Below are 23,128 nucleotides of genomic sequence, written 5' to 3'. Positions count from 1 at the left end.
GACAAGAGCAAGTAAATTCTGAGATAGCAAGAACTGTTGATGCTGGAGACAGAGATAACACAGTGGGGAGTGGATGAACACAGCAGGCCAGGCAGCTCAGAGGAGCAGGAAAGCTGACATTTCAGGTTGAGACCCTTCTTCAGAAATGGGGGAGGGGGAAAGGAGCTCAGAAATAAATAGAGAGAGGAGAGGTGGGGCTGCGGAAGGTAGGTGGGATGGTGATAGGTGAGTGCAGTTAGGGAGTGGTGGGGATTGGTCAGTGGGATGGGTGGGGCGAATAGGTGGGAAAGAAGATGGACAGGTTCCCCCTGATTTCTCTTGTATAAGGAAATGATTCTGAAAGCGTTCATGTTGGAGGCTGCACGAAGCTCCACTCAATCTGATAATGTCAGACAGTTAGGAAGGGAAATCAGAATAGCTCTGAATCTCACAGGAGTCAGATGTGCCACCTACGGTCTCAGCAACAGTGTCTCATCAGCTAATATAACTTATACCTGATTGCTATCAGCCAAGGAACTACACTGTGTGAAGGCAAAAGCTGCTGCTTCTTAAAATGCAGACCCAGACAAAGAAAGAGGACTGGTGGCAGTATCCCACTCCGACAGTGTCCCGGCTGATATTTATCCCTCATTCAGCATCACAAAAACATTAAGAACATAAGAACTAGGAACTCAGTGAGGCACTTCAGTTCCCTGAGCCTGCTCCAGCATTTAATACCTTCATGGCTGATCACAGTCTCAACTCCTGCCTGCGCTCCAGAACACTTCAACCTATTATTAATTAAAAATCTGTCTGTCTCCTCCTTAAATTTATTAATTCTCCCTGCATCCACTGCACCCTGGGATGATGAATTCCACAGATACACAAGCCTTCAAGAAAATTATTGCTCCTCATCTCTGTCCTAAATCTGCCACCCTTTCTGACCTGGTCGTTACCAGATTGTTGTTTGTGGGAGCTTGCTGGCCACCATGTGACCTACATTCTGAAAGTACGACTGGCTGCAAACAATGTGTCCCCCTGAGCTGCAGGGTTGCTCTGAAGGTCAGTGTGTGTAGGTCAGCGTGCAGACACATTGAATTCCACTTCTGGAAATCGCAGCCCAGCATGCTTTTCAGAGGGTCATGCAGTGGCAGGAAAAGTTTGAGGGAATGTCAGCCGCAAAATTCTGCACATGCAGAATTTGTGAAAGGCACTTTATAGATGTGGAAACGTTCTCCATTCAAAGGCCCGTGGAATTCTGTACCACAGGGTTGCAGGCACTGAATATATTCAAGAAAGAGATTAGTTCTTTTTTAGATTTGAAAGACACCAAGGAAAATGGTGAGAAAGCAGGAATATGGCACTGAGATAGAGGATCAGCTATGATCCTATGGAATAATGGAGCAGACTTGAAGGGCTGATGGCCTACTCCTGTTCCCAGTTTCTAATGCTTCTAGCCTGCAAAATTATAAAGGAAGTTCACACTGCAGGGTACACGACAGTATTAAGCTGGATGGTTAATGTTAACTGTTACTGTATAGGATTATAATGTAGGATTGTAATGCAGGATTATATTTTGTGTTTAAATAGGGATCAATATCCAAGGTTTCCCTAGAGGATTAAGTTAAAAGATTACATTATAGGGCAAGGACACAGTTACCAACTAGGTACAAACAGTTTGTGGTAAGGAACTTGATGACAGAGCTGGTAGAGAGTGCAGAGTAAGGCCACGATTATTTGACTGAATTATCAAATAAATAATCCTAACACACAATATAGCTCTAGAATCACCAAATCACAGGAAGTATCCTTCCTGCACCTACCTTGTTGAGGCCTGTAAGAATTTTGCTTGCTTCAGTTAAATTAACTCTCACTTTTCTAAACTCAAGATATAAGCCCAGGCTCCTCGATCTTGTTAGGTATTAATTCATTCAGTTCATTCTGAAAAATCGGAAATTTTGTATTGATTTATGGGATGTGGGCATCACTGCCTAGACCAGCATTTATTGTCCACCCCTAATTGCCCAGAGGGCAGTTCAGAGTCAACCATATTGCTGTGGGTCTGGAGTCACGTGTAGGCCAGACCAGGTAAGGATGGCAGTTTTCTTCCCTAAAGGACATTAACAATGCCATATGGGTTTTTCACCAATAATCAACACATGATCATCATTAGACTCTTAATTCCAGATTTTATTGAATTCAAATTCCACCAACTGCCATGGCAGGATTTGAAACCAAGTCCTGAGACTTTAGCCAAGTCTCTGGATTAATAGTTTAGCTATAATACCTCTAGCCTATCACCTCCCCTTGAATTACTATCTCCAACCTATTAGTCCTCTAGCTTAGTGGAAATGGCAACATTACCATTCTGCCACCATCGCCCTTAACACCTTCTGCCAATCCAATGATCTTTTGTTTAATTAAAGACTCTGATCATTCTTATTGTAAAATTTTAACCATGCTCACTGGTACTGACATCCTTCAGCATAATGTCCCTTCAGAATCATATTGCAGTAATGATTTAGTGATGATACTTTTTCTAATATTGTCTGATCAATATGCAGCCACCCAGTTGACCAATATACAAAGTCCCACTAGTGACCCCTGGACCCAGTTAGATCCATCAACCAGTCACAGGCATCCTGCCTCACTGCTGTCCTCAGAGGACAGGTGAGGAGTATTATTGTAAGTCACGCTCACATATCTCTAAGCAATTGCTTACAAAACAGCAGTGGAAGCTGTTTGGTGTATTCTTGACATTTTGTGACCATTTGTACATTCATGTCTGCAGAAACTCCAGCTGAAACCAGTCTTATCAATACTCAGTTGATTTTGACCATAGGCATACAACGCTGGGAGCAAATCTTTCAAACTAGTGTTCAGTGAGGAACCACGTTAGTCTAAAAGCCCAAACCCTGCCAATTGCCAATGGCATTGATGTAATTTTACCTCCAGCAGGGTATTTTACCTGATGCAGCAACCCCTGGCCCATATCTCATGAAGGAAGGAGACAGATGGGAAGACTTGTGTTTTTATATCTTCTTTTCTGACTACCAGATATCCCAAAGCACTTTTCCACCAATGAAATACTCTCTGAGACTGTGATAACTGCTGAAATGGAAGGGAAAGTCAGCAGCAAATTTGCGCACAGCAAGCTCCAAAAAACAGCAATGTGAAAATGACCAGAGAATCAGGATTGTTTGGTGATTACTGGTTCAGGGATAAATATTGGTCTGGACACTGGGGAGAACTCTTGGCCCTTCTTCAAATTCTGTATTCAAATCTATTCCACCCACTGAAATGGCAGGTAGCTTTAGCATCTGATCAAAAAGACAGCACCTCTGACAGTGCGGCATTCCGTCAATACTACATCCCACAGTCTGAATTCGGGGTCTAGGTTCTGAGATTTGAAATCCCCAGCTTCTCACTGAGAGGCAAGGACACTACCCACACGAAGCTGTGGTTGAGACCAAGAAGCAGAGAGATAAGTGAATTAAATAACTCTTGTCAAGGGAAGAGTTGTTAAGCAGTGGTTAAAAACTGCAAAGCAGATTTATTGCCACACCTGGGCTAGGCTACGTCACAGCAATGATCCTCACATCATGAGAAGGAAGAGCTCAGTCACAGTAAGTCATAAAAAAATTCCCAAAACCTAGTGGACCTAATATTTTTCATATCACAGCAATAATTATAAAATACAACTGAAAACTAATCTTTAGAGAGCAACCACATTAATCCAAAAGCCCAAACACTGCCAACATAAGGTAGAAATAATGTGATGTTGCCTCCAGTGGGGTATTGTACCTGACGTGCAATGTTCATGTTATCCCTAATAATATAAGAAAATGAGCAAGGATACCGTGCTATTGAAGCATCTAACAGGAGCTCATTACAGCTAACTATATATTTTACACATATATTATACAACAATTGAATTGCATGCTTCCAGTAGAGTGTCATGCTTCAATTGACCCCAAGGTAAGATGGTTTTGAGATCCTTATAACCTCGGATCACATAATATGATGCAATGATTATATCATGAGCATGTCATTTTAAAGGCACACTAATATACTGATATAGTGAGACATAACAACAGGCAGTTCAGAGATTCCAGTCATGTGGAGTCAAAAATAAAAATACTCATCTCAGGTTGAAATTCAAGATGTTGTCGCAAAGTAGTTCCCATTGCTTAGTCATGCAGAACTTGACATTTGCTGTTAAGAGGAACATGTTGCCAAAACTTTTCATCTTGCAGTAATCTGGACATACGCAAGAATGCCAGATTTCAAAAGATCAAGTCGAAGATTCACCTAGAGTGACAGATAGCCTCCTCACACTGGCCCGGACCCTCCCCACTCACCAGTGATACTAACTCCTGAGGGGCAGGCCACACAGGAAAGATAATAATTCGAGCAAAAATTCTGGGGAATTGCTTCCTAACTCGCAAGCAAGTACCATGAGAATGAAACTATTTGCAACACATCTCTATCAGTATCGAAGCTAATCTTTAAATTACAGCAGACTAGTTATACAACCATAGAGGCAACCATAAGCAAATCTGTTCTTTTCATACTGCACCCACCCACCCTCCACGGCTCTCCCTCCCCCATCCCAATCAAATGGTGAGAAACATTGGAATCTGGTCGGGATCAGCAGCCCTGGCTGACTTTCCCCCACTCTCTGTGCTCCATCTTAGCCCTTGAAATGTTGGACTTAACTGCAATAGCCCAATCCCACAGTCCACCCAATTGGAATCATTTGAAAGCAGCAAGAGAGGAGGAAGCATCGCAATAATACAATTGATAGCATAAAACAGGCCATCCAGCCCATCATGTCTACACTGGTGCTTATGCTCAACGTAATTGTCTTCATAGCTAACCTCATGGCATCATAAGTGATGTACACAGACAGAGCCTATTCAGCCTTACAATTCCATGCCAAAACTTTGAAAGAGCAACACAGTTAGTCCTGGCCACAGCTCTCCAAGCTTTAATCTATTCCTGCAATTGCCTTTTGAAAATTCATGTCTGCTTCCAACATGATCCATTCAAAGCCCATCACTATGCACTGCACACAAAGAAATCATCGTTTCACTCTCTCTCCAGGCATTTTTTGCTAAAGACGACAAGTTCTCAGGTTACCAAGCCTCCTGCCACTGGAAACAGCTTCTCTCAATCTACTCAATCCCCAATCTCAATCAGCAAAATCCTTGAATGTTTGACCACCTCAATTAACTGTTCCCCACCCCCCCAGCCCCCTTAACATTCTCTGCTTGATGGAGAATAACCTCAGCTTCTCTATTCCCTCTCCAGAAACAAAGTTCTCTCCTCCTTTGCACCATTCAAGAACTAGAGAATATTTACACCATCAAATCAGCCAATCAGCACAACAAGTCCTGGTTGTTTTCTATTCTACACAAACCTCCTCCTTAGCTCAGTTGGCTGGATGGCTGCTTTGTAATGCATTGTCACACCAACAGTATGGGTTCAATACCCTTAATGGGTGAGGTCACCATGAATGAACCTCTCCCTTGCCTTGAGGCATGCTGACCCTCAGGTTAAATGACCACTAGTCATCTCTCTGTCTCTAACGAGACAGCAGCCCCATGGTGACTTTCGCTTACCTCCCATGCCATTGATATATCCTTTTTCCCTCCTGTACCTATCCAGATTCCCCTTAAATACATTTCCCAGAGCTCACCAAGTCTGGAACTATCGGTCTTCTCACATCCTCCAGCTCTATTTGGAGAGCACTGTGCAGGTTAGGAGCTGCTTCACTGTGAGTATTAACTGGAGGGATGGATTGGGTTGACTGCACACAGAGCCAGAGTGTGAGCGCGCGCAGTGGGGGTGCTGGGGGAGGCGAGTGTGCAAAGCGGTGTGATGGCAATACTCACTCATACACTGATAACTGGTTTTACCACTCAGCGGTTTGCTGCACAGGGTACAGCTGGTGGAGCTGGAGAAGGATCCTGGCACTAAGTGGTGGCCATTGTTACACTTCCTCTTTTCTTTGGGACTCTCCTTTTCTTTCTCTTTGGTCTTAGCCTGGGGAAAGGAAAGAGACACAACAAAGAGAAGCAGTTCATTTTGAAAGAACAGCAGGAGGCTTTCCGGCCCCTTCCTAAGTCTGTCCCAATGCCAGATTTGTATCATTGCTGTGGTTCCAGAACACCTAATCCCTAATCTCAATTTTGGACATTTTGTAATCATCACCTCCAGCCTCAACAGGGTATTAGGGGAAGAAGAGGTTCGTATTTTCACTGTCTTTTGTGTGACCAAATGCTACCTCATATTGTCCCAGGTAACTAGCCACCGAAAAGGAAGCATCTTTTTTCTTAAATGCAAGGAATGGAGGGATATGGACCAAGGGCAGGCAGGAGGGATTAATTTAATTTGGCATCATGTTCGGTACAACATCGTGGGCTGAAGGGCCCATTCCTGTGCTGTACTGTTCTATGTTTAAATCAGCTGGTTCAGGGGTATTATGACCCACCTCTGGAGGAGATAAGACTCAAACCTAGGCCTTTTGACTCAGAGGCAAGGACACTACCACTGTGCCACAAGCAGAGGCTAGCCTCTTATGAGGACCTTCTGGCCTCAGATGGACTCAATTAATAAAGTACAGAAATCAGGCGGCTCTTTTGGGCAAGTTCAGCTAACAGGTGAATTCTCCTAGTATTTACTGGCATGTACTCTGAGGGTGAGTGTCTATGTGGTACTTGGCAGGTTCTTGCAAAGAGCCATCCAACCTTCTTATTGAAACATACAAGATTTTGAGGGGGTTTGGCAGGGCTGATGTTCAAAAGATGTTTCCACTAGAGGAGGAGTCTCGAACTCAGGGACATAGTTACAGAATAAGGAGACACTCATTTAAAACTCAGATTTTAGGAATGTATGTAATTCTCTACCTCAGAGAGTTGCGGAGGCTAGATCACTGCAAGTATCAACAGGGGAGGTAGACAGAATTGTGAAATATTGAGGAGTTGAGGGCTATGAGGAGCTGGCGCCAGATAGGAGTGGGTTAGTCGTAACATCTCTGGACCAGTAAAACAGAATCCCACGTTAATGTTCTGGGATAAAAGCACAATGCTGTAGATGCTGGAAGTCTGAAATAGAAAACAGAAAGCACTGGAGAAACATAACAGGTCAGGCAGCAGGTGTGGAGAGAAAGCATAGTTTGGTATGGTCTAATAAGACTCTCATTCAGAATTTCCGAATTAGTTCTGAACAAGAGTCATATCGAACTCAAAACATTAACTCTGCTTTTTCTCCACAGTCCTTCCAGACCTGCTGAGTTTCTCTAGTACTTTCTGTTTTTGTTTTTAATGCCCTGCAGATGTGGGTTTGAATCTCGCTGGGATAGATGGTGATTTTTGAATTTAAACAAACTGAAATAAGTAGCTAGCCTGGCGGTGACCATGAAACCATTGTCAATTGTTGTAAAAAACCCATTTGGTTCACTAATGCTGTTCAGGGAAGGAAATCTGCCATCCTTACCTAGTCTGGCCTACATGTGACTCCAGACCCACAGCAACGTCAGTCAGTCTTAACTTAATCATCAGGGCTGGGCTATAAATTCTGGCCTAGCAAGTGACACCCACATCCTATGACCAAATATTTTTCAACAATCCAATGAATCTGTACTGTAAAACCATGAGAAACAGGATCTGTCGTAGGCCATTTAGCCCCTCAAGCCTACACTGCCAATCAATAGGATGGTGGCTGATTTGACATTCCTCACATCCACTTTCCTGCCTTTTTCCCATAGCCCTTGATTCCCTGACTGATCAAGAATCTATCTCAGCCTTAAATATACACAAGGACTTCACCCCCACAAGTCTCTGGGGCAGGAAGTTCCGAAGACTCACAATCCTCTGAGAGAAGAAACTCCTCCTCACCTCAGCCTTAAATTGGCGTCACTCATCCACTTTCTACCTTACTACAAAATAATGAACCATTCTTACCTTATCCTTGAAGGAGCCGGTCACCCTGTTCTTCAGGGAACTTAAAGTTCTTTTCACTTTTGTTTCTTTCTCAGGTCTTTCACATTTGCCATCACCCTCCTTTCTTTAAACCAAAGCAAGAGAATATTGTGAACGTTTATAATCAGACGTAACAGACAATTTGTTCAGTTGTGTTGGAAGTAAGGAAGTTCTTTAAATCAATACAAAATTATCTCATCAAACTGTGCCCAATTTACATAAAGTTCTAGTTTCTTGAAGACTTAAATTTTTCCTCCACTTGGTATTTGTCTTATGATGCCTTAGCCAATTGATTACTAGATATTGCCTTTAAGAAGTCATGCTGGCATTGGAGACAGTCCAGAGGAGGTCCACTAGGCTGATTCTGGGTATGGAGGGACTGTCTTGAGTAGTTCGGGTCTGCAGTCATTGGAAACATACAGGGTAAATGCAGAGAGGTTGTTTTCCCTTGTGGGAGAGTCTAGGACCAGAAGCAATAATTTCAGAATAAGGGGTCACCCATTTATGACAGAGATGAAGAGGAACCTCTCCTCTAATAAGCATGATGAATTCTTTATTGCAGGGGGCTGTTGAGGCTGGGTCATTAAGTATATTCAAGACTAATACATGCAGATCTTTAATCAGTAAGGGAACTGAGGGTTATGGGAAAAGGCAGGAAATTGGAGTTGAGAGTTATCAGATCAGCCATGAATGGTGGAGCAAACTCAATGGGCTGAATGGCCTACTTCTGCTCCCCATGTTTTCTGGTCTTAAGCTTGAGACCTAAATCCCAGTTTCTCTACTGGTTCAGATGTTAAACCAGGGTTCTCTCAGGTTAATGTCAAATACTCCAGGGCACGAGTTCCAATTGTTCTCCCCGTGCTCTGACCATCATCTATCCCACAAGGAACATTAACTAACATTGACCCTCTGGTTATTAGTGTCTGTAGGAGTTAGCTATACACAAACTGACTTCCATATTTACAGTATAACAGTGACTAATGTTTAAAAGTGTTTCCTTGGTTCTAAAGTACTTTGGGACATCCCAAGGTTTTGAGATATTCTACACAAATGTAATCTATGATTTCTTTCTTTTCTGAGAATTTCTCCAGTTGGAATAGTAGCTTTTGGTAATGACACATACAACAATAATATAGACTGGATAAAATTGGATTGAACACTCTTTCTACACCTCTCCTGAATTTCCGTTCTACTGGATTACAGGTGGGAATTTTGTTCAATTTGTTTTCTCTACTCTCTTGAGTCCAGGACTGTATTCACCCAAATGATGGATGTTGGAAGCAGGTTCTGTCTTTCTTAAATTCATTCATGGGACGTCGGCATTGCTATCTGGGCTAGCATTTATTGTCCAACTCTGGGTGCCCTTTGAGAAGGTGGGGGTGAGCTGCCTTCTTGAACTGCTGCAATCCATGAGCCGTACACAGACCCACAATGCTCTTGGGGAGGGAATTCCAGGATTTTGACCCAGTGACAGTGAAGAAACTGTGATATACGTCCAAGTCAAGATGATGAGTGGTTTGAAGGGGAACTCGCAGGGAGTGGTGTTCCCATGTAACCGCTACCCTTGTCTTTCTAGATGGAACTAGTCATGGGTTTGGAAGGTGCTGTCTGAGTCTCTTTTGTGAATGTCTGTGGTGACTCTTGTTGATAGTACACACTGCTACCCTTCAATCTAACCTTCACACAACAATAACTCCCTCTGCCTGCATCGGAAGCTAAATAACCACAAAAGGGGGGAGGGAATAGCAAGATCTGCATTAGGGTGAGATGAAATAGGATAGGAGAAGGCTCATGGGGAACCTTCACACAAGCACCAACCAGCTGAGCCGAATGGCCTTCTCTGTAAAACACAACGGAACCCTCCAAATCACATAGATGACATTCTAGAAACTTACTCTGCGAGAAATTCCATCCAGGTCAGATCATGGGTGGAGTTTGAACGAGGCAGTGCACCCGATCCTGATGCTGTTCTTGCACTGTGGAGGAAATGATCAGTCAGAATACAGTACGCACACAACATAGATTTCTTTAAGCAGTGCTTCCAAAAGCTTCACTGCTCAAATGCAGAAAGATGCACAAAAAGAAAGCTGGATCCAGAGAAAGAATTGGAACCTCACCATGGATTCAAATATAGAATCCAAGCAACAATGCAGAAGCAATTTACAGGGAAAGCTTTATATGATGTGGAAGCTCAGGAAAATGAATACTCACCGCACTACACAGCTCCCTGTGTGGGTACAGTCAAGTGAATGGAAATAAGGTATTGAATATAATTAGCCACAGCCAACAAATGACCATAGACATCTCTCTCTATTACAGAGAGAGAGAGAGAGAAGTAGTTACAAAGCTTGAGGGCTACCATGCAGCATCAAGCATGGGGCAAGGCAAGGAGACAACCTCCATAGACTATAACAATCAGGGAAGAAGCTACACATGCATGAGTCGACACTTAGATATACATGATAGTCAGTCCTTACTTACTCACTCTATACACAGAGAGCAACAATCATTTCAGCGCACATTGTGATATTCATGGAGACAAATCCACACCACCTCTCCATGTTGCCTTCCATCACCAATGGGCTCAAAGGTTAGTAAAGTGGATTAATTGAAGTTTTCCTCATTCTAATTTCTGCCCTTCTATTCCGAAGACACTAATTCCTGAAGGATTATAAAAGCAGAACAATGGGGGTTCTGGAAATCTGAAACTAAAACAGAAAGTACTGGAGAAACTCAGCAGGTCTGGCAGAATCTGTAGAGAGAGAAACAGAATTAATGCCTCCAGTCTAATACAAATCTTCTTCAGAATGTGCCTCTTCTTGGGGTTCTGAAGTGGATTGTATTCAACTCGAAGTGATAACTCTGTTTTTCTTTGCTCGTGGGACATGGACTGCCTTCTTGAGCTGCTGCAATTTGTTTGGTGTAGGTAACCTCACAATGTTTTAGGGACAGAGTTCCAGGATTTTGACCCAGTGACACTGAAGGAATAGTGATGTATTTTCCACGTTTCTCTCCCTGTCTTTGCTGCCAGACCTACTGCGTTTCTCCAGCACTCTCTGTTCTCATTAACTCATGCTGAAGAATTAATCTCTGCTTCTCTGACATGGACATCTCTATCCAAGTGCTGTATGACCCTTTGACTCTACGTAGCCATTCCTTATGTGGTGAACCTACACACCTGGTAATGGAAGAATGCTTTATGTACGTTTCAGGCCTGGCTCAGCAGGCAATCTTCTCAAACCATAAAATGAGCAAAACATCTAGGCTGACATTCCAACTGCGGAGCTGAAGAAGTGCTGCACCACAAGACATGATGATAAACTGAAGCTCTTTTCACTTTCCTGTGTGGACATGAAAGATACCAGGGCAGAATTCCAAAGTAAAGCACAATTCTTTTGCCTGGTGACTGGCTCCACTAATATTGATCTCACAAGTAACAACTAAAAGAGATTAATCACAGAATCCCTGCAGTGCAAAAGGAGGCCATTTGGCCCATTGAGTCAGCACCAACCCTCCAAAGGAGGTCCTGTCCAGGTCCAGTCCCCTACCATATCCCAATGACCCTGCATTCCCCCATGGCTCCACCTAGCCTACACATTCCTGGACACTACAGGCCATTTAGAATGGCCAATCCACCGAACTGTCACATCTTTGCACTGTAGGAGGAAACCCATGCAGACACAGGGAGAACACACAAATTCCACACAGACAGTCACCTGAGGCTGGGATTGAACCTAGGTCCCTAGTGCTGTGAGGTAGCAGTGCTAACCACTGAGCCACCAGGCCAATCTTATTTTGTTACCTTGTTATTGTTTCATTGCTATTGATGAGAGCTTGCTGTGCACTTATCAGCTACCCTGTCTCCTGCACTATAGTAATCACTGCACCATAACAATATTTGATGAGCTGAAGTTGTGTAAGGCACAATTTAAGTCTTCCTCTAAATAAAAACCGAAAGAACTGCAGATGCTGTAAATCAGGAACAAAATCAGAAGTTGCTGGAAGGTCAGCCGGTCTGGCAGCACCTGTGATGAAAAAATTAGAGCTAAATCAGTTTTGAGTCCGGTGACCCTGCCTCAGAGCTGATGGTAGCTGGGAATATTCTATGTAAACCCATGAAGAGTTATGCCCATTTCTTTGTGTGGTACATGGAACATTCCTTGTTCCAGTCCTATTCCGGCCCGCACCCACAACTCTTTCTCCAATATATCGATGGTATCATCAATGCTGCTTTCCTCTCTTGTTAGGAATTGGAAAAGTTCATCGATTTTGTTTCCAATTTCCACCCCACCCTCACCTTCACCTGGTCTATCGCTGACTCCTCCTTCCCCTTCCTCGACATCTCTGCCTCCATTTCTGGAGATAGACTGGCCACTAATATCCACTACAAACCCACTGACACCTACAGCTACCTGGACTATACATCCTCACACCCTGATTCTTGCAAAGACTCCATGCCATTCTCTCAGTTCCTCCGTCTCCATCGTATATGTTCAGTTGAGGCCAATTTCGACAAGGGTGCCTCCGAAATGTCCACCTTCTTCCTCAACCGAGGATTCCCCAGCACCGTTGTCGACAGGTCCGACCCATCTCCTGCACTTCTGCCCGCACTCCTTCTCTTCCCTCCCGCAACAGCGATAGGGTTCCCCTTATCCTTACCTACCATCCCACCAGCATCCACATTCAGAAGATCATCAGACGCCATTTCCACCAACTCCAGTGAGATGCCACCACCAGAAACGTATTCCCCTCCCCTCCCTTGTCCGCCGTCCTTGTCACTCCGGGACACCCTGATCCACTCTTCCACTCTTCCACACACCCCCAAAAACCCCCACAGCTCCACAGCACCTTGCCCTGTAACCGGCAAAGGTGCAACACCTGCCCATTTACCTCCTCCCTCCCCAATATTCAAGGGCCCAAACATTCCTTCCAGGTGAAGCAACACTTCACCTGCACTTCCCAGAATCCAGTCTATTGCATTCACTGCTCACAATGTGGTCTCCTCTACATTGGGGAAATGAAGCATTGACTAGGTGGCCGCTTTGCAGAATATCTACGTTCTGCTCACAAAAACGTCCCTGAACTACCTGTTACCTGCCACTTTACCACACCATCCTGTTCCCTGGCCAACATCTCTGTCTCTGGCTTGCTGCAGTGTTCCAGCGAAGCTCAACGCAAGCTGGAAGAACAATATCTCATTTTCTGATTGGGGACCCTGCAGCCCTCTGGACTCAATATCAAGTTCAATATAATTTTAGGGTTTAAACTCTCCCATGTCCTAGCCCCTTACCCCACATACCAGGCCTTGTTATCACATAGCCTGCCATTACACACTACTTAATGTTAGTCACTAACAGTCCCCATTAACAACTATTCACCCTGCTAGCCAGATTTGTTATCAACTCCTTTGTCTATCCAACTGCTCTTCTCTCTCTTCAGGTTCTATCCTATTGTTTATGCCCTACCCGATTCCACTCCCTATTTTCTGCATATAAACTGACGTTTTCCCAGCTACCATCAGTTCTGAGGAAGGGTCACCGGACCCGAAACGTTAACTCTGATTTTTCCTTCACAGATGCTGCCAGACCTGCTGAGCTTTTCCAGCAACTTTGTTTTTGTTCCAAGTCTTCCTCTCCTTGGGGAAGGATTAGGGTGAAGTCCAATGGGTACATCAGTCCACATTTGGGGGTCAGTGGAGAGCAACTGAGGCAAGAATCCTCAATGACTTTTTACATTCACCCCTATCACCCGCTGAAGTTATGGCAAGGAAGCAGCATTGTGCCAAACCCAGACAAAACAAGGAGACACTCTGAGGGAACAAGGTGCAGAGCTGGATGAACACAGAAGGCGAAGCAGCATCATAGGAGCAGGAAGGCTGACGTTTCGGGCCTAGACCCTTCATCAGAAATGGGGGAGGGGGTTCTGAAATAAATAGGGAGAGAGGGGGAGGCGGATAGAAGATGGCTAGAGGAGAAGATAGGTGGAGAGGAAACAGACAGGTCAAAGAGGCGGGGATGGAGCCAGTAAAGGTGAGTGTAGGTGGGGAGGTAGGGAGGAGATAGGTCAATCCAGGGAGGACGGACAGGTCAAGGGGGCGGGATGAGGCTAGTGGGTAGGAAATGGGGGTGGGGCTTGAGGTGGGAGGAGGGGATAGTTGGGAGGAAGAACAGGTTAGGGAGGCGGGGATGAGCTGGGCTGGTTTTGGGATGCGGTAGGGGGAGGGGAGATTTTGAAGCTTGTGACATCCACATTGATACCATTGGGCTGCAGGGTTCCCAAGCGGAATATGAGTTGCTGTTCCTGCAACCTTCGGGTGGCATCGTTGTGGCACTGCAGGAGGCCCAGGATGGACATGTCGTCTGAGGAATGGGAGGGGGAGTTGAAATGGTTCGCGACTGGGAGGTGCAGTTGTTTATTGCGAACCGAGCGTAGGTGTTCTGCAAAGCGGTCCCCGAGCCTCCGCTTGGTTTCCCCGATGTAGAGGAGGCCACAACGGGTACAGCGGATGCAGTATACCATATTGGCAGATGTGCAGGTGAACATCTGCTTGATGTGGAAAGTCTTCTTGGGGCCTGGGATGGGGGTGAGGGAGGAGGTGTAGGGGCAGGTGTAGCACTTCCTGCGGGTGTGGTGGGGCTGGAGGGGAGTGTGGAGCGGACAAGGGAGTCACAGAGAGAATGGTCCCTCCGGAAAGCAGATAAGGGTGGGGAGGGAAAAATGTCTTTGTTGGTGGGGTCGGATTGCAGATGGCGGAAGTGTCGGAGGATGATGCGTTGGATCCGGAGGTTGGTGGGGTGATACGTGAGGACGAGGGGGATTCTTTTTTGGAGTTCCCACTATCTCAGACACTCTGAGGGGTTTGGTGGAGGTCGGGGGGCGGTGGGGGGAGGTTGGGGAGAAGGAGAGAGTAAGTGTCAGTCAGTACCACAAGCTGAAATTTCCTGTGAACCATCAGATTAAATCAATGACCTTTCAAATAATCCTTTAACTGAGAACACTAGTAGAACACTGGCTGACAAACAGAGTGGCCAAGAAAAGAAACAAGAGCGTTGGCAGGGAACGGAGCTGCTTAGCAACATGAACAATGAGAGGCGGAAATGCACATTAGAACCTGCTCACCTGCTTGTTGAACCGTTGCAGTGTCTGGTCAGTGGGGGGGAAAGATTGGATACAGAATTAGTGATCAGCAAAACCATTTGACGCAGCTCTATATTCCCTCTCCGGGAGTACAAGGGTAAGGACAGTGTCAGATCAACACCTGACAGTCAAAGCAAAGTAGAAGTTCCTGGATAAAGAAAAAGTCCAGCTTCTAATAGATTAACTTCTCCCAAACTGGTATTCATATGATATTGGAGATGTTGACTTGTTACAGCCATCAATCACTATTGGCTATTGTACAAGGCCCCCAGATGTAAGGTGGGGAAAATCTCAATGACAGTTAGGACCAAGGTCCTTGTTCCTCCCAATCTCACTTCACTCAACATACGCCATGTCTCTTGATCTAGCATCTGTAGCACATAGCTTGGGGGTGGGGGGCTGGGGGTGTTGTTGTCAGTATTTGAGTTTATTAAGGTTTCTCGGTGTTTTTCCATCATCATCAAGACTATCATTAAAAACTGAGGGCTCCCTAGCCTAGTCAGTTCTAAACCTCAAAACTGGACAGTGTTAAATAGAAGTTCAAGAGGGAGATAGAAAAATAAGGTCTGGAAAAGAGGCCATTCTTGAGAGGATGCTAGACCTGTCTGTGGATGTTCATCCATTTGAAGAGTTGATCTGTTTTGGGGATATCTTTCATGGTCCTATGGGAAGAGGCTCCTCTGGGGAAGGTGAGTCTTTTGTAAGAGCGACGTTTTATCGAAAAGGAGGGATGTCTCCATGTGACAGCGTGCAGGGTTAGGAGAAGTTGGGACTGATATAATGACATCACATGTCTTATGTGCTGCTAGTGTGCAGATTTGTGTTAATCCAATCCTTGGGGCAGCTGCCTATACCAAGCAGTTAATTGGAAAGTAGAAATCTGTGTTCCTAGGATGTCCAACCACAGATATTTGGTGCACCTTGTGATTTCGAATCATGCTGGATAGAAAGAGGCCCTTTGGCTCATCATTTCTGTGCTGGCGCTTTGAAAGCGCTATCTCATTAGTCCCACTTGCTCTTGCTCTTTCCTTGTCACCCTGCAATCTTGTTTCCCTTTGGATTCAATTCAAGTGAGGTATTAAAATAATAAATGAGATACAACTAACCCATGAAAGGCTTTCAGTTCTTGCAGCACTTGTTGAACCAGCCTGGAAGGAGACAGAAAAACATGAATCAACATTTCCATTCAACTGACATGCATAGCAATCATGTTGTTTCTGTTGTGAAATTCCCCAGCTATAGCTCCACCTGGAGGCCCGGCTGAGTCTTACAGATCAGGAATGTCTCAGGTTCAATCCTGGCACAGAATGATCTTCAGACACGGTAGTATGAGTGGGGACTGCCCTCAGGGACATTGCACAGGCACTTGAGAGAGGTTGGAATGAGAACGGGCAATAGACAGTCACCATCAGATGTCTTCACACAATTGGCAAAGTTATTTCTCAGCTCAAATAATGGCTCTCCAGCTCAGGTGACAGATTGGAATCTGAGCTCACTTTTACGATAAGGTATTATCTTAGGAGCATTTGGGAAGAAATATCAGTGAAGGTGTAATTATCACATGATGGAGAGACTCTGGAAAAAGTAGTAACAGCCTAGACCTTTGTACTTAATCAGAATGCTTATAGTTAGTGAGATGTAAATAAATGAAAAAAACTCAATTTCTAACATTCCTTTCACATGGCAGTGCACCTTAACACCTTTCAAGGCACCCAGACTAGATACAGGGAGGATATTTCCCCTGCTTGGGGAGTCTAGGACACTGTCTCAGGATATCACAAAATCTCCACTGTGTGGAAACAGCCCTTTCAGTCCATACCGATCCTCCAAAGAGCATTCCACCCAGGCCCAACCCCTTATCCTATCCCTGCAACCTTGCATTTCCCATGGATAATCCACCTAATCTGTGGGAGGAAACTGGAGCTCATGGAGGAAACCTGCACAGTCAGGGGGAGAATATGCAAACTCCCCATAGACTTCCCATAATCTCCTGAGGGTGGAATCAAACCCAGGTCCCTGGTGCTGTGAGGCAGCAGTGCTAACTACTGAGCCACCGTGCCACCCATTCACTGTGCTGCCCATGTGGGGTAGACAATTTACTACGGAGATGAGGAAATATTTCTTCACTCAGAGGGTGACGAACCTGTGGAATTCCTTACCACAGAATGTTGTGGAGGCCAGTGTAATGATTGTAATGTGGCCAGTCAGCTGGATATCATAGAATATGAGTTCCCTAATTGGGGCTGTTAATCTGGTCCTGGCTGAATATAAAATGGGTGAGTGTCAGAGATACTGACCCTCTGGTACCTGAATCTGAATGAGGCAGTACTAAAGTCAAGGACTGTTCATGTGTAAATAAAGGGTAACATAAGAACATAAGAAATTGGAGCAGGAGAATACCATCTGGCCCTTCAAACCTGCTCCGCCATTCAATAAGATCATGGTTGAACTTTTCATGGACTCAGTTCCACTTACCCTTCCTCTCACCATAACCCTTAATCCTTTTACTATTCAAAAAATGATCTATCTTAGCTTTAAAAACATTCAATGAGGTAGCCTCAACTACTTCACTGGGCAGGGAATTCCACACATTCACAAGACTTTCGGTGGAGAAATTCCTCCTCAGTTCAGTCCTAAATCTGCTCCCCCTAATTTTGCGGCTATGTCCTCTTGTTCTACTTTCACCTGCCAGTGGAAACAACTTCTTTGCTTGTATCTTATCTGTTCCCTTCATAATTTTAAACATTTCTGTAAGATCCCCCCTCATTCTTCCAAATTCCAATTAATATAATCCTAGTCTACTCAGTCTCTCCTCAGAAGCCAACCCTCTCAACTCTGGAATCAACCTAGTGAATCTCCTCTGCACGTCCTCCAGTATCCAGTACATCCTTTCTCAAGTAAGGAGACCAAAACCGTACACAGTACTCCAGGTGTGGCCTCACCAGCACCCTATACAGCTGCAGCATCACCTCCCTGCTTTTAAACTCAATCTCTCTAGCAATGAAGAACAAAATTCCATTTGCCTTCTTAATTACCTGCTGCACCTGCAAACCAACCTTCTGTGATTCATGCAAAAGGACACTCAGGTCCCTCTGCACAGCAGCATGCTGCAATTTTTTACCGTTCAAATGATAGTCCTTTTTACTATTATTCCTACCAAAATGGATGAATTCACATTTATCAATATTGTACACCATCTGCCAGACATTTTCCCACTCACTTAAACTATCCAAATCCCACTGCAAACTGTCAGAGTCCTATGCGCACTTTGCTCTACCACTCATCTTAGTGTCATCCACAAACTTCAACACACTACACGTGGTCCCCAATTCCAAATCATCTATGTAAATTAGAAACAATCGTAGTCCCAGCACTGATCCCTGAGGGACACCACGGTCACCAACCAGAAAAGCATTCATTTATCCCCATTCTTCACTTCCTGTTAGTTAACCAATCCTCGATCCATGGTAATACATTGCCCATAATGCCGTGCACCTTAATCTTATGCTGCAGCCTTTTGTGGATCCCTGTTGTCCACCAAACTCGTAATGTCTTCATAGAATTCCAGCAAATTCATCAAGCATGACCTGCCTTTCATGAACCCATACTGCGTCCACACAATGGGGCAATTTCTATTGGATATCTTGCTATTTCTTCCTCAATGATAGATTCAAGCATTTTCCCACTACTTAAGTTAAGCTAACCGGCCTATAATTCCCCATCTTTTGTCTATCTCCTTTTTTGAACAGTGGCATCACATTTGCTGTTTTCCAATCTGGTGGAACTGCTCCAGACTCCAGCGAATTTTGGAAAATTACCACACATGCATTTGCTATTACTCCAGCCATCTTTTTCAGTACCCTGGGATGCATTCCATCAGGGCCAGCAGATTGCCTACCTTTAGCTCCATTAACTTTCCCAACACTACCTTTTTCATAATAATGATCATGTCTAGTTCTCAATTACTAGCAAGTTATTTGTATCCTCCACATTGAAGACCAACACAAAATACCTGTTCAATGCCTCAGCTATTTCCTCATTTCCCATTATTAAATCCCCCTTCTCATCCTCTAAAGGACCAACATTTACCTTAGCCACTCTTATTTGTTTTATATTGTTATAGAAACTTTTGCTGTTGTCTTTATATTCTGAGCTAGCTTAGTCTCATAATCTATCTTACTCTTCTTTATAGCCTTGTCTGTGGCTTTCTGTTGACCTTGAAAGTTTTCCCAATCTTCTAGTTTCCCACTGGTCTTTGCCACTTTGTATGCCTTACCTTTCAATTTGATAGCCTCCCTTATTTCCTTAGACATTCATGGCTGATTACCCCTTTTCCTACAGTCCTTCCTTCTCATTGGTATATACTTTCATTGAGCACATTGAAAAATTGCTTTGAAAGTCCTCCACTGTTCCTCAACTGTCCCAGCATAGAGTCTTTGCTTCCAGTCTACTTTAGCCAACTCCTCCCTCACCTTATTGTCGTCTCCTTGGTTTAAGCATAGGACCCTGGTATTGGATTTTATCTTCCCACTTTCTACCTGTATTCTAAATTCAACCATTCTGTGATCGCTCCTTCCAAGAGGATCCCTAACAATGAGATCATTAAATATCCCTGTCTCATTACATGGGACCCTCCATCCTGCTTGCAAGGGATACTATCTATTCCCATAATTATAGAGTAACTTGGAGATGGGATACCAGCCTCTCTGAAGTTACTTCAGCCAGGTCACTGAGGATATGCAAGAAAGATTGATAATGATTTAGATATTAAAGGCATTGAGGGGCATGCAAAGAAACAGGAATGTGACATTGAGATAGAGGATTGGAAATGATCAGATTGAATGGCAGGGCAAACTCAAAGGGCTGAGTAGCCTATTGCTGTTCCAAATTTCTATGTTTCACACAATAACAGATGCTCTGTTTATCTGGAGACCCAGCCAGTCCCATTCCCCTCTTCTTTCCTCAAAGCACTGCAAGTTTGTTTCCCTCAAGTGTGCATTCTTTCGAAATCACTGTGACCCGCCCTCTTCCCCACCCACGGTGTAGGAGGTAACAATTACACTCACTGCATGAAAAAGGTTCTTCCCCATAATGTCTCGTACATCTTGCATAAAATCTTAACTTGGTCTTTATGTAATCAGCAAACAGGAACAGTTTTTCTTTCTCCATCTTATAGAAACTTGCCATAGTTGTGTTCACTCATATCAAACATACCTTCAATATTCTTCGCCCCCAAGGAGAACAATCTCAACCTCTCGTGACTGACTTGTGACCTGACTTTATATAGCCATTTTTTTCTACATACTCCTTAAAGAAGCAAAGGACTGAACTACCCACGTAACAGTCTCCAAACCACCTGATCAATAACAGATCCCAATGTTGCCAAACTCATGCATTAACTAGCAGCAGGCTCCCTAGACTGATCCTTACAAGTGGTTGGGCTCCAAATTTTCCTTCTCCTCGTGGATCTCCAGGGAAGTTTCAGGTTCTGAGGTGGAGGAGAAGAACATAATTAATATAGTTAAAGATATTCTGGTGCAACAATTTAAAATTCCACTTGTAGACCATGACGCAAATGAAGAAGTGCTTGAAATTACAAATTGCTAACAATAAAGAGGCCTTTTGATCAGAAGAGATGCTGACTGGAGCTGACCAGGTGGATGTCGAAAGGATATTTCCTCTCATGTAAGAATCTAGAACTAGGGGGTCAGAGTTTAAAAATAAGTAGGTGCCCATTTAAGAAGGAGATGAGGTGTTTTTCTCTCTCTCTCAAAGGACTGAGAGTCTTTGGAATCCCCTTCCTCAAAACACAGTGAGCGCAGAAATTTTAGATATTTTCAAGGCAAAGGTAGACAGATTTTTGATGACCAAGCGATTGAAAGATTATCACGGAATATGCAGGAATGTAGAGTTGAGGTTAAAGTCAGCTCAGCCATGATTTTATCGAATGGTGAAGCAGGATTGAAGCGCCAAGTCTTGTCTCTTGTTCATATGTTTTTATGAAAAGCGGTGGAGGTCTCTTTGAGAGGGAAAATGAGTATTGGGCAGGAAGAGTGTGGTCTAGTTGGACAGAGGATGCCACTGAGCAATTACAGATGAAGCGATGTATGAGGATGGATGGGGGTGACATACCGTAAATAACTGACACCCAGCAGGTGGAGGTGACCTGAGAGGAATCTAAAATTCACCTCCTAATTTCAAAATGCTTGTACAATGAACTTAAAAATACTTTTTGAAAAGTGATTAATTGTACAGAGTTACTACAAAGTAGACAGAGTGAGAATTCAGACACACCAAAATGTTTCATGGACATAGGCGTTGCTGGTGAAGTTTGGATCTGTTTGAACGTAGCTGCATTGTAACATTTGCAATAGCGTCTTTGAATCACAGATGTGCAAACCATACCCTTCTCCTCCCCTGGCAATAATGGTTGTCAGTGACTCGTCCTTTGAAATCAGGGCTCAGTTAACATTTTGACCAAACCAGGGGCCCTCTGTGCCTTGACAGAAATTTGAGCCTCAGGGATGGCCCTTCATGTGGTTGACTCACCTGACTCTCTGGATTGGGCTGGAGCCAGACTCCGGGAAGCGCGGCTCTCAGCTCCCTTGGACAGATACGTTTCTAATCGTGGTCTCATCGTTGTACCCTCTTTCACCTGGAGGCAACAAGCAAGAACATTACCAACCAATTTATGCTCAGTCGTCCCTGCTTTCAAAATCCCTCCCCTCTCCCTCCTGGTTACCACAGGAGCGGGTTCACTGATCCTTCTTTAGTCTTGGATTCAAGTTCACTCCAAAGGATGAGGATCCTGTGCTGGCACTCCAATGCTAGGGGTGCTGCACTGGTGAAGATCTTGGAAGTTTACAGATGGGACATTAGGTCGGCCCTGTCTCAGCCAGACAGAGGAGATCCCATGGCACTATTTCAAAGACAAGTTCTGCCCCTGGTGCCTTGGCCAATATTTATCCTTTTTTCAACATCACAGACTATCACACGGCTGCTCATGGGATCTTGTAGTGCATATGTGTTTCCCTGGTGACAATGGTTCAAAGTGTTCCCTTGTTTGAAATGCTTTGGGCTGTTGCAAGATCTGTAGAAACACAAATCTATCTTCTTCCTTTCCTGGAATTTCTTTTATTCATTCACAGGATGCAGGCCAGCATTTATGGCCCACCCTGAAATGCCCAGAGTGCCAATAAGAGTCAATTTGCACATTGCTGTGGGTCTGGAGTCACATGTAGATCAGACCAGGTAAGGGCAACAGTTTCCTTCCTGACAGGACATTGGTGAACCTGATGGGTTTTTAAAAATGAGAATTGCCAATGGTCACCATCAGGCTCGCTTTGTGTTCCTGATTATTGTTGAAATCAAATTTCCCCATCAACCACAGTGGAATGAGAACTCATGTCCCCAGAACATCAGCCTGAGGTTCTGGATTACCAGGTCAGTGACGTTACCACACTCCATCACACTCTCTTCTTCTCGACTTTCTCACGGTTTCCTTCTTGGCTCTGGGCACTGTCCAGACAACTGGCAGTTATTGACTTTCTATGGATCTAGGAACATGCTCACCAGTCAGCGGTGGTAGAATTAGTGAAAGATTCATCAGGAGGTAGATTTTACAGAGTCCCCTAAAGGAACAGTGAGAGCTCGAGAGATGGAGAACTGTGAGAAGCTCAGAGTTTAAGGCCTAGGCAATCGAAGTCACAGCCATCAAGCAATGGATAACACAGCGTGGAGCTGGATGAACACAGCGGGCCAGGCAGCATCAGAGGAGCAGGAAAGCTGACGTTTTGGGTTGGGACCCTTCTTCAGAAAATGAGGGAGGGGGAAGGGAGCTGGGAAATAAATAGAGAAAGGAGGGTTGGGGCTGGGGAAGGTAGGTGGGATGGTAATAGGTGAGTGCAGGTAGGGAGTGGTGGGGATTGGTCAGTGAGGTGGGAGGAGCGGATAGGTGGGAGAGAAGACGGACAGGTCAAGGAGGCAGAGATGAGAGGGAGGGTTGGTCATGGGATGAGGCTGGAGGC

The 23,128-nt window shown here is 44.5% G+C and overlaps 1 protein-coding gene across 1 annotated transcript in view; it reads right to left on the bottom strand.

Annotated features, from left to right (window-relative positions):
* arhgef18b (rho/rac guanine nucleotide exchange factor (GEF) 18b) overlaps nucleotides 1-23,128 on the bottom strand; it is a 229,805-nt gene that overhangs the window by 129,738 nt on the left and 76,939 nt on the right. Inside the window, exons 5-12 of the mRNA XM_048613939.1 lie at nucleotides 21,651-21,756; nucleotides 20,532-20,589; nucleotides 16,208-16,249; nucleotides 15,084-15,107; nucleotides 9,860-9,940; nucleotides 7,947-8,049; nucleotides 5,877-6,027; nucleotides 5,681-5,769 (exon numbers count right to left, since the gene is read on the bottom strand). Of these exons, the coding sequence (XP_048469896.1) occupies nucleotides 5,681-5,769; nucleotides 5,877-6,027; nucleotides 7,947-8,049; nucleotides 9,860-9,940; nucleotides 15,084-15,107; nucleotides 16,208-16,249; nucleotides 20,532-20,589; nucleotides 21,651-21,756 (654 nt within the window). The remainder of the gene's footprint in view (nucleotides 1-5,680; nucleotides 5,770-5,876; nucleotides 6,028-7,946; nucleotides 8,050-9,859; nucleotides 9,941-15,083; nucleotides 15,108-16,207; nucleotides 16,250-20,531; nucleotides 20,590-21,650; nucleotides 21,757-23,128) is intronic.

This window comes from Rhincodon typus, chromosome 29 (genome assembly GCF_021869965.1).
Source record: "Rhincodon typus isolate 14 chromosome 29, sRhiTyp1.1, whole genome shotgun sequence".
Taxonomy (NCBI): Eukaryota; Metazoa; Chordata; class Chondrichthyes; order Orectolobiformes; family Rhincodontidae; genus Rhincodon; species Rhincodon typus.
Note: the sequence above shows the minus strand (reverse complement) of the source record. Positions and strands in the feature narration are given on the sequence as shown.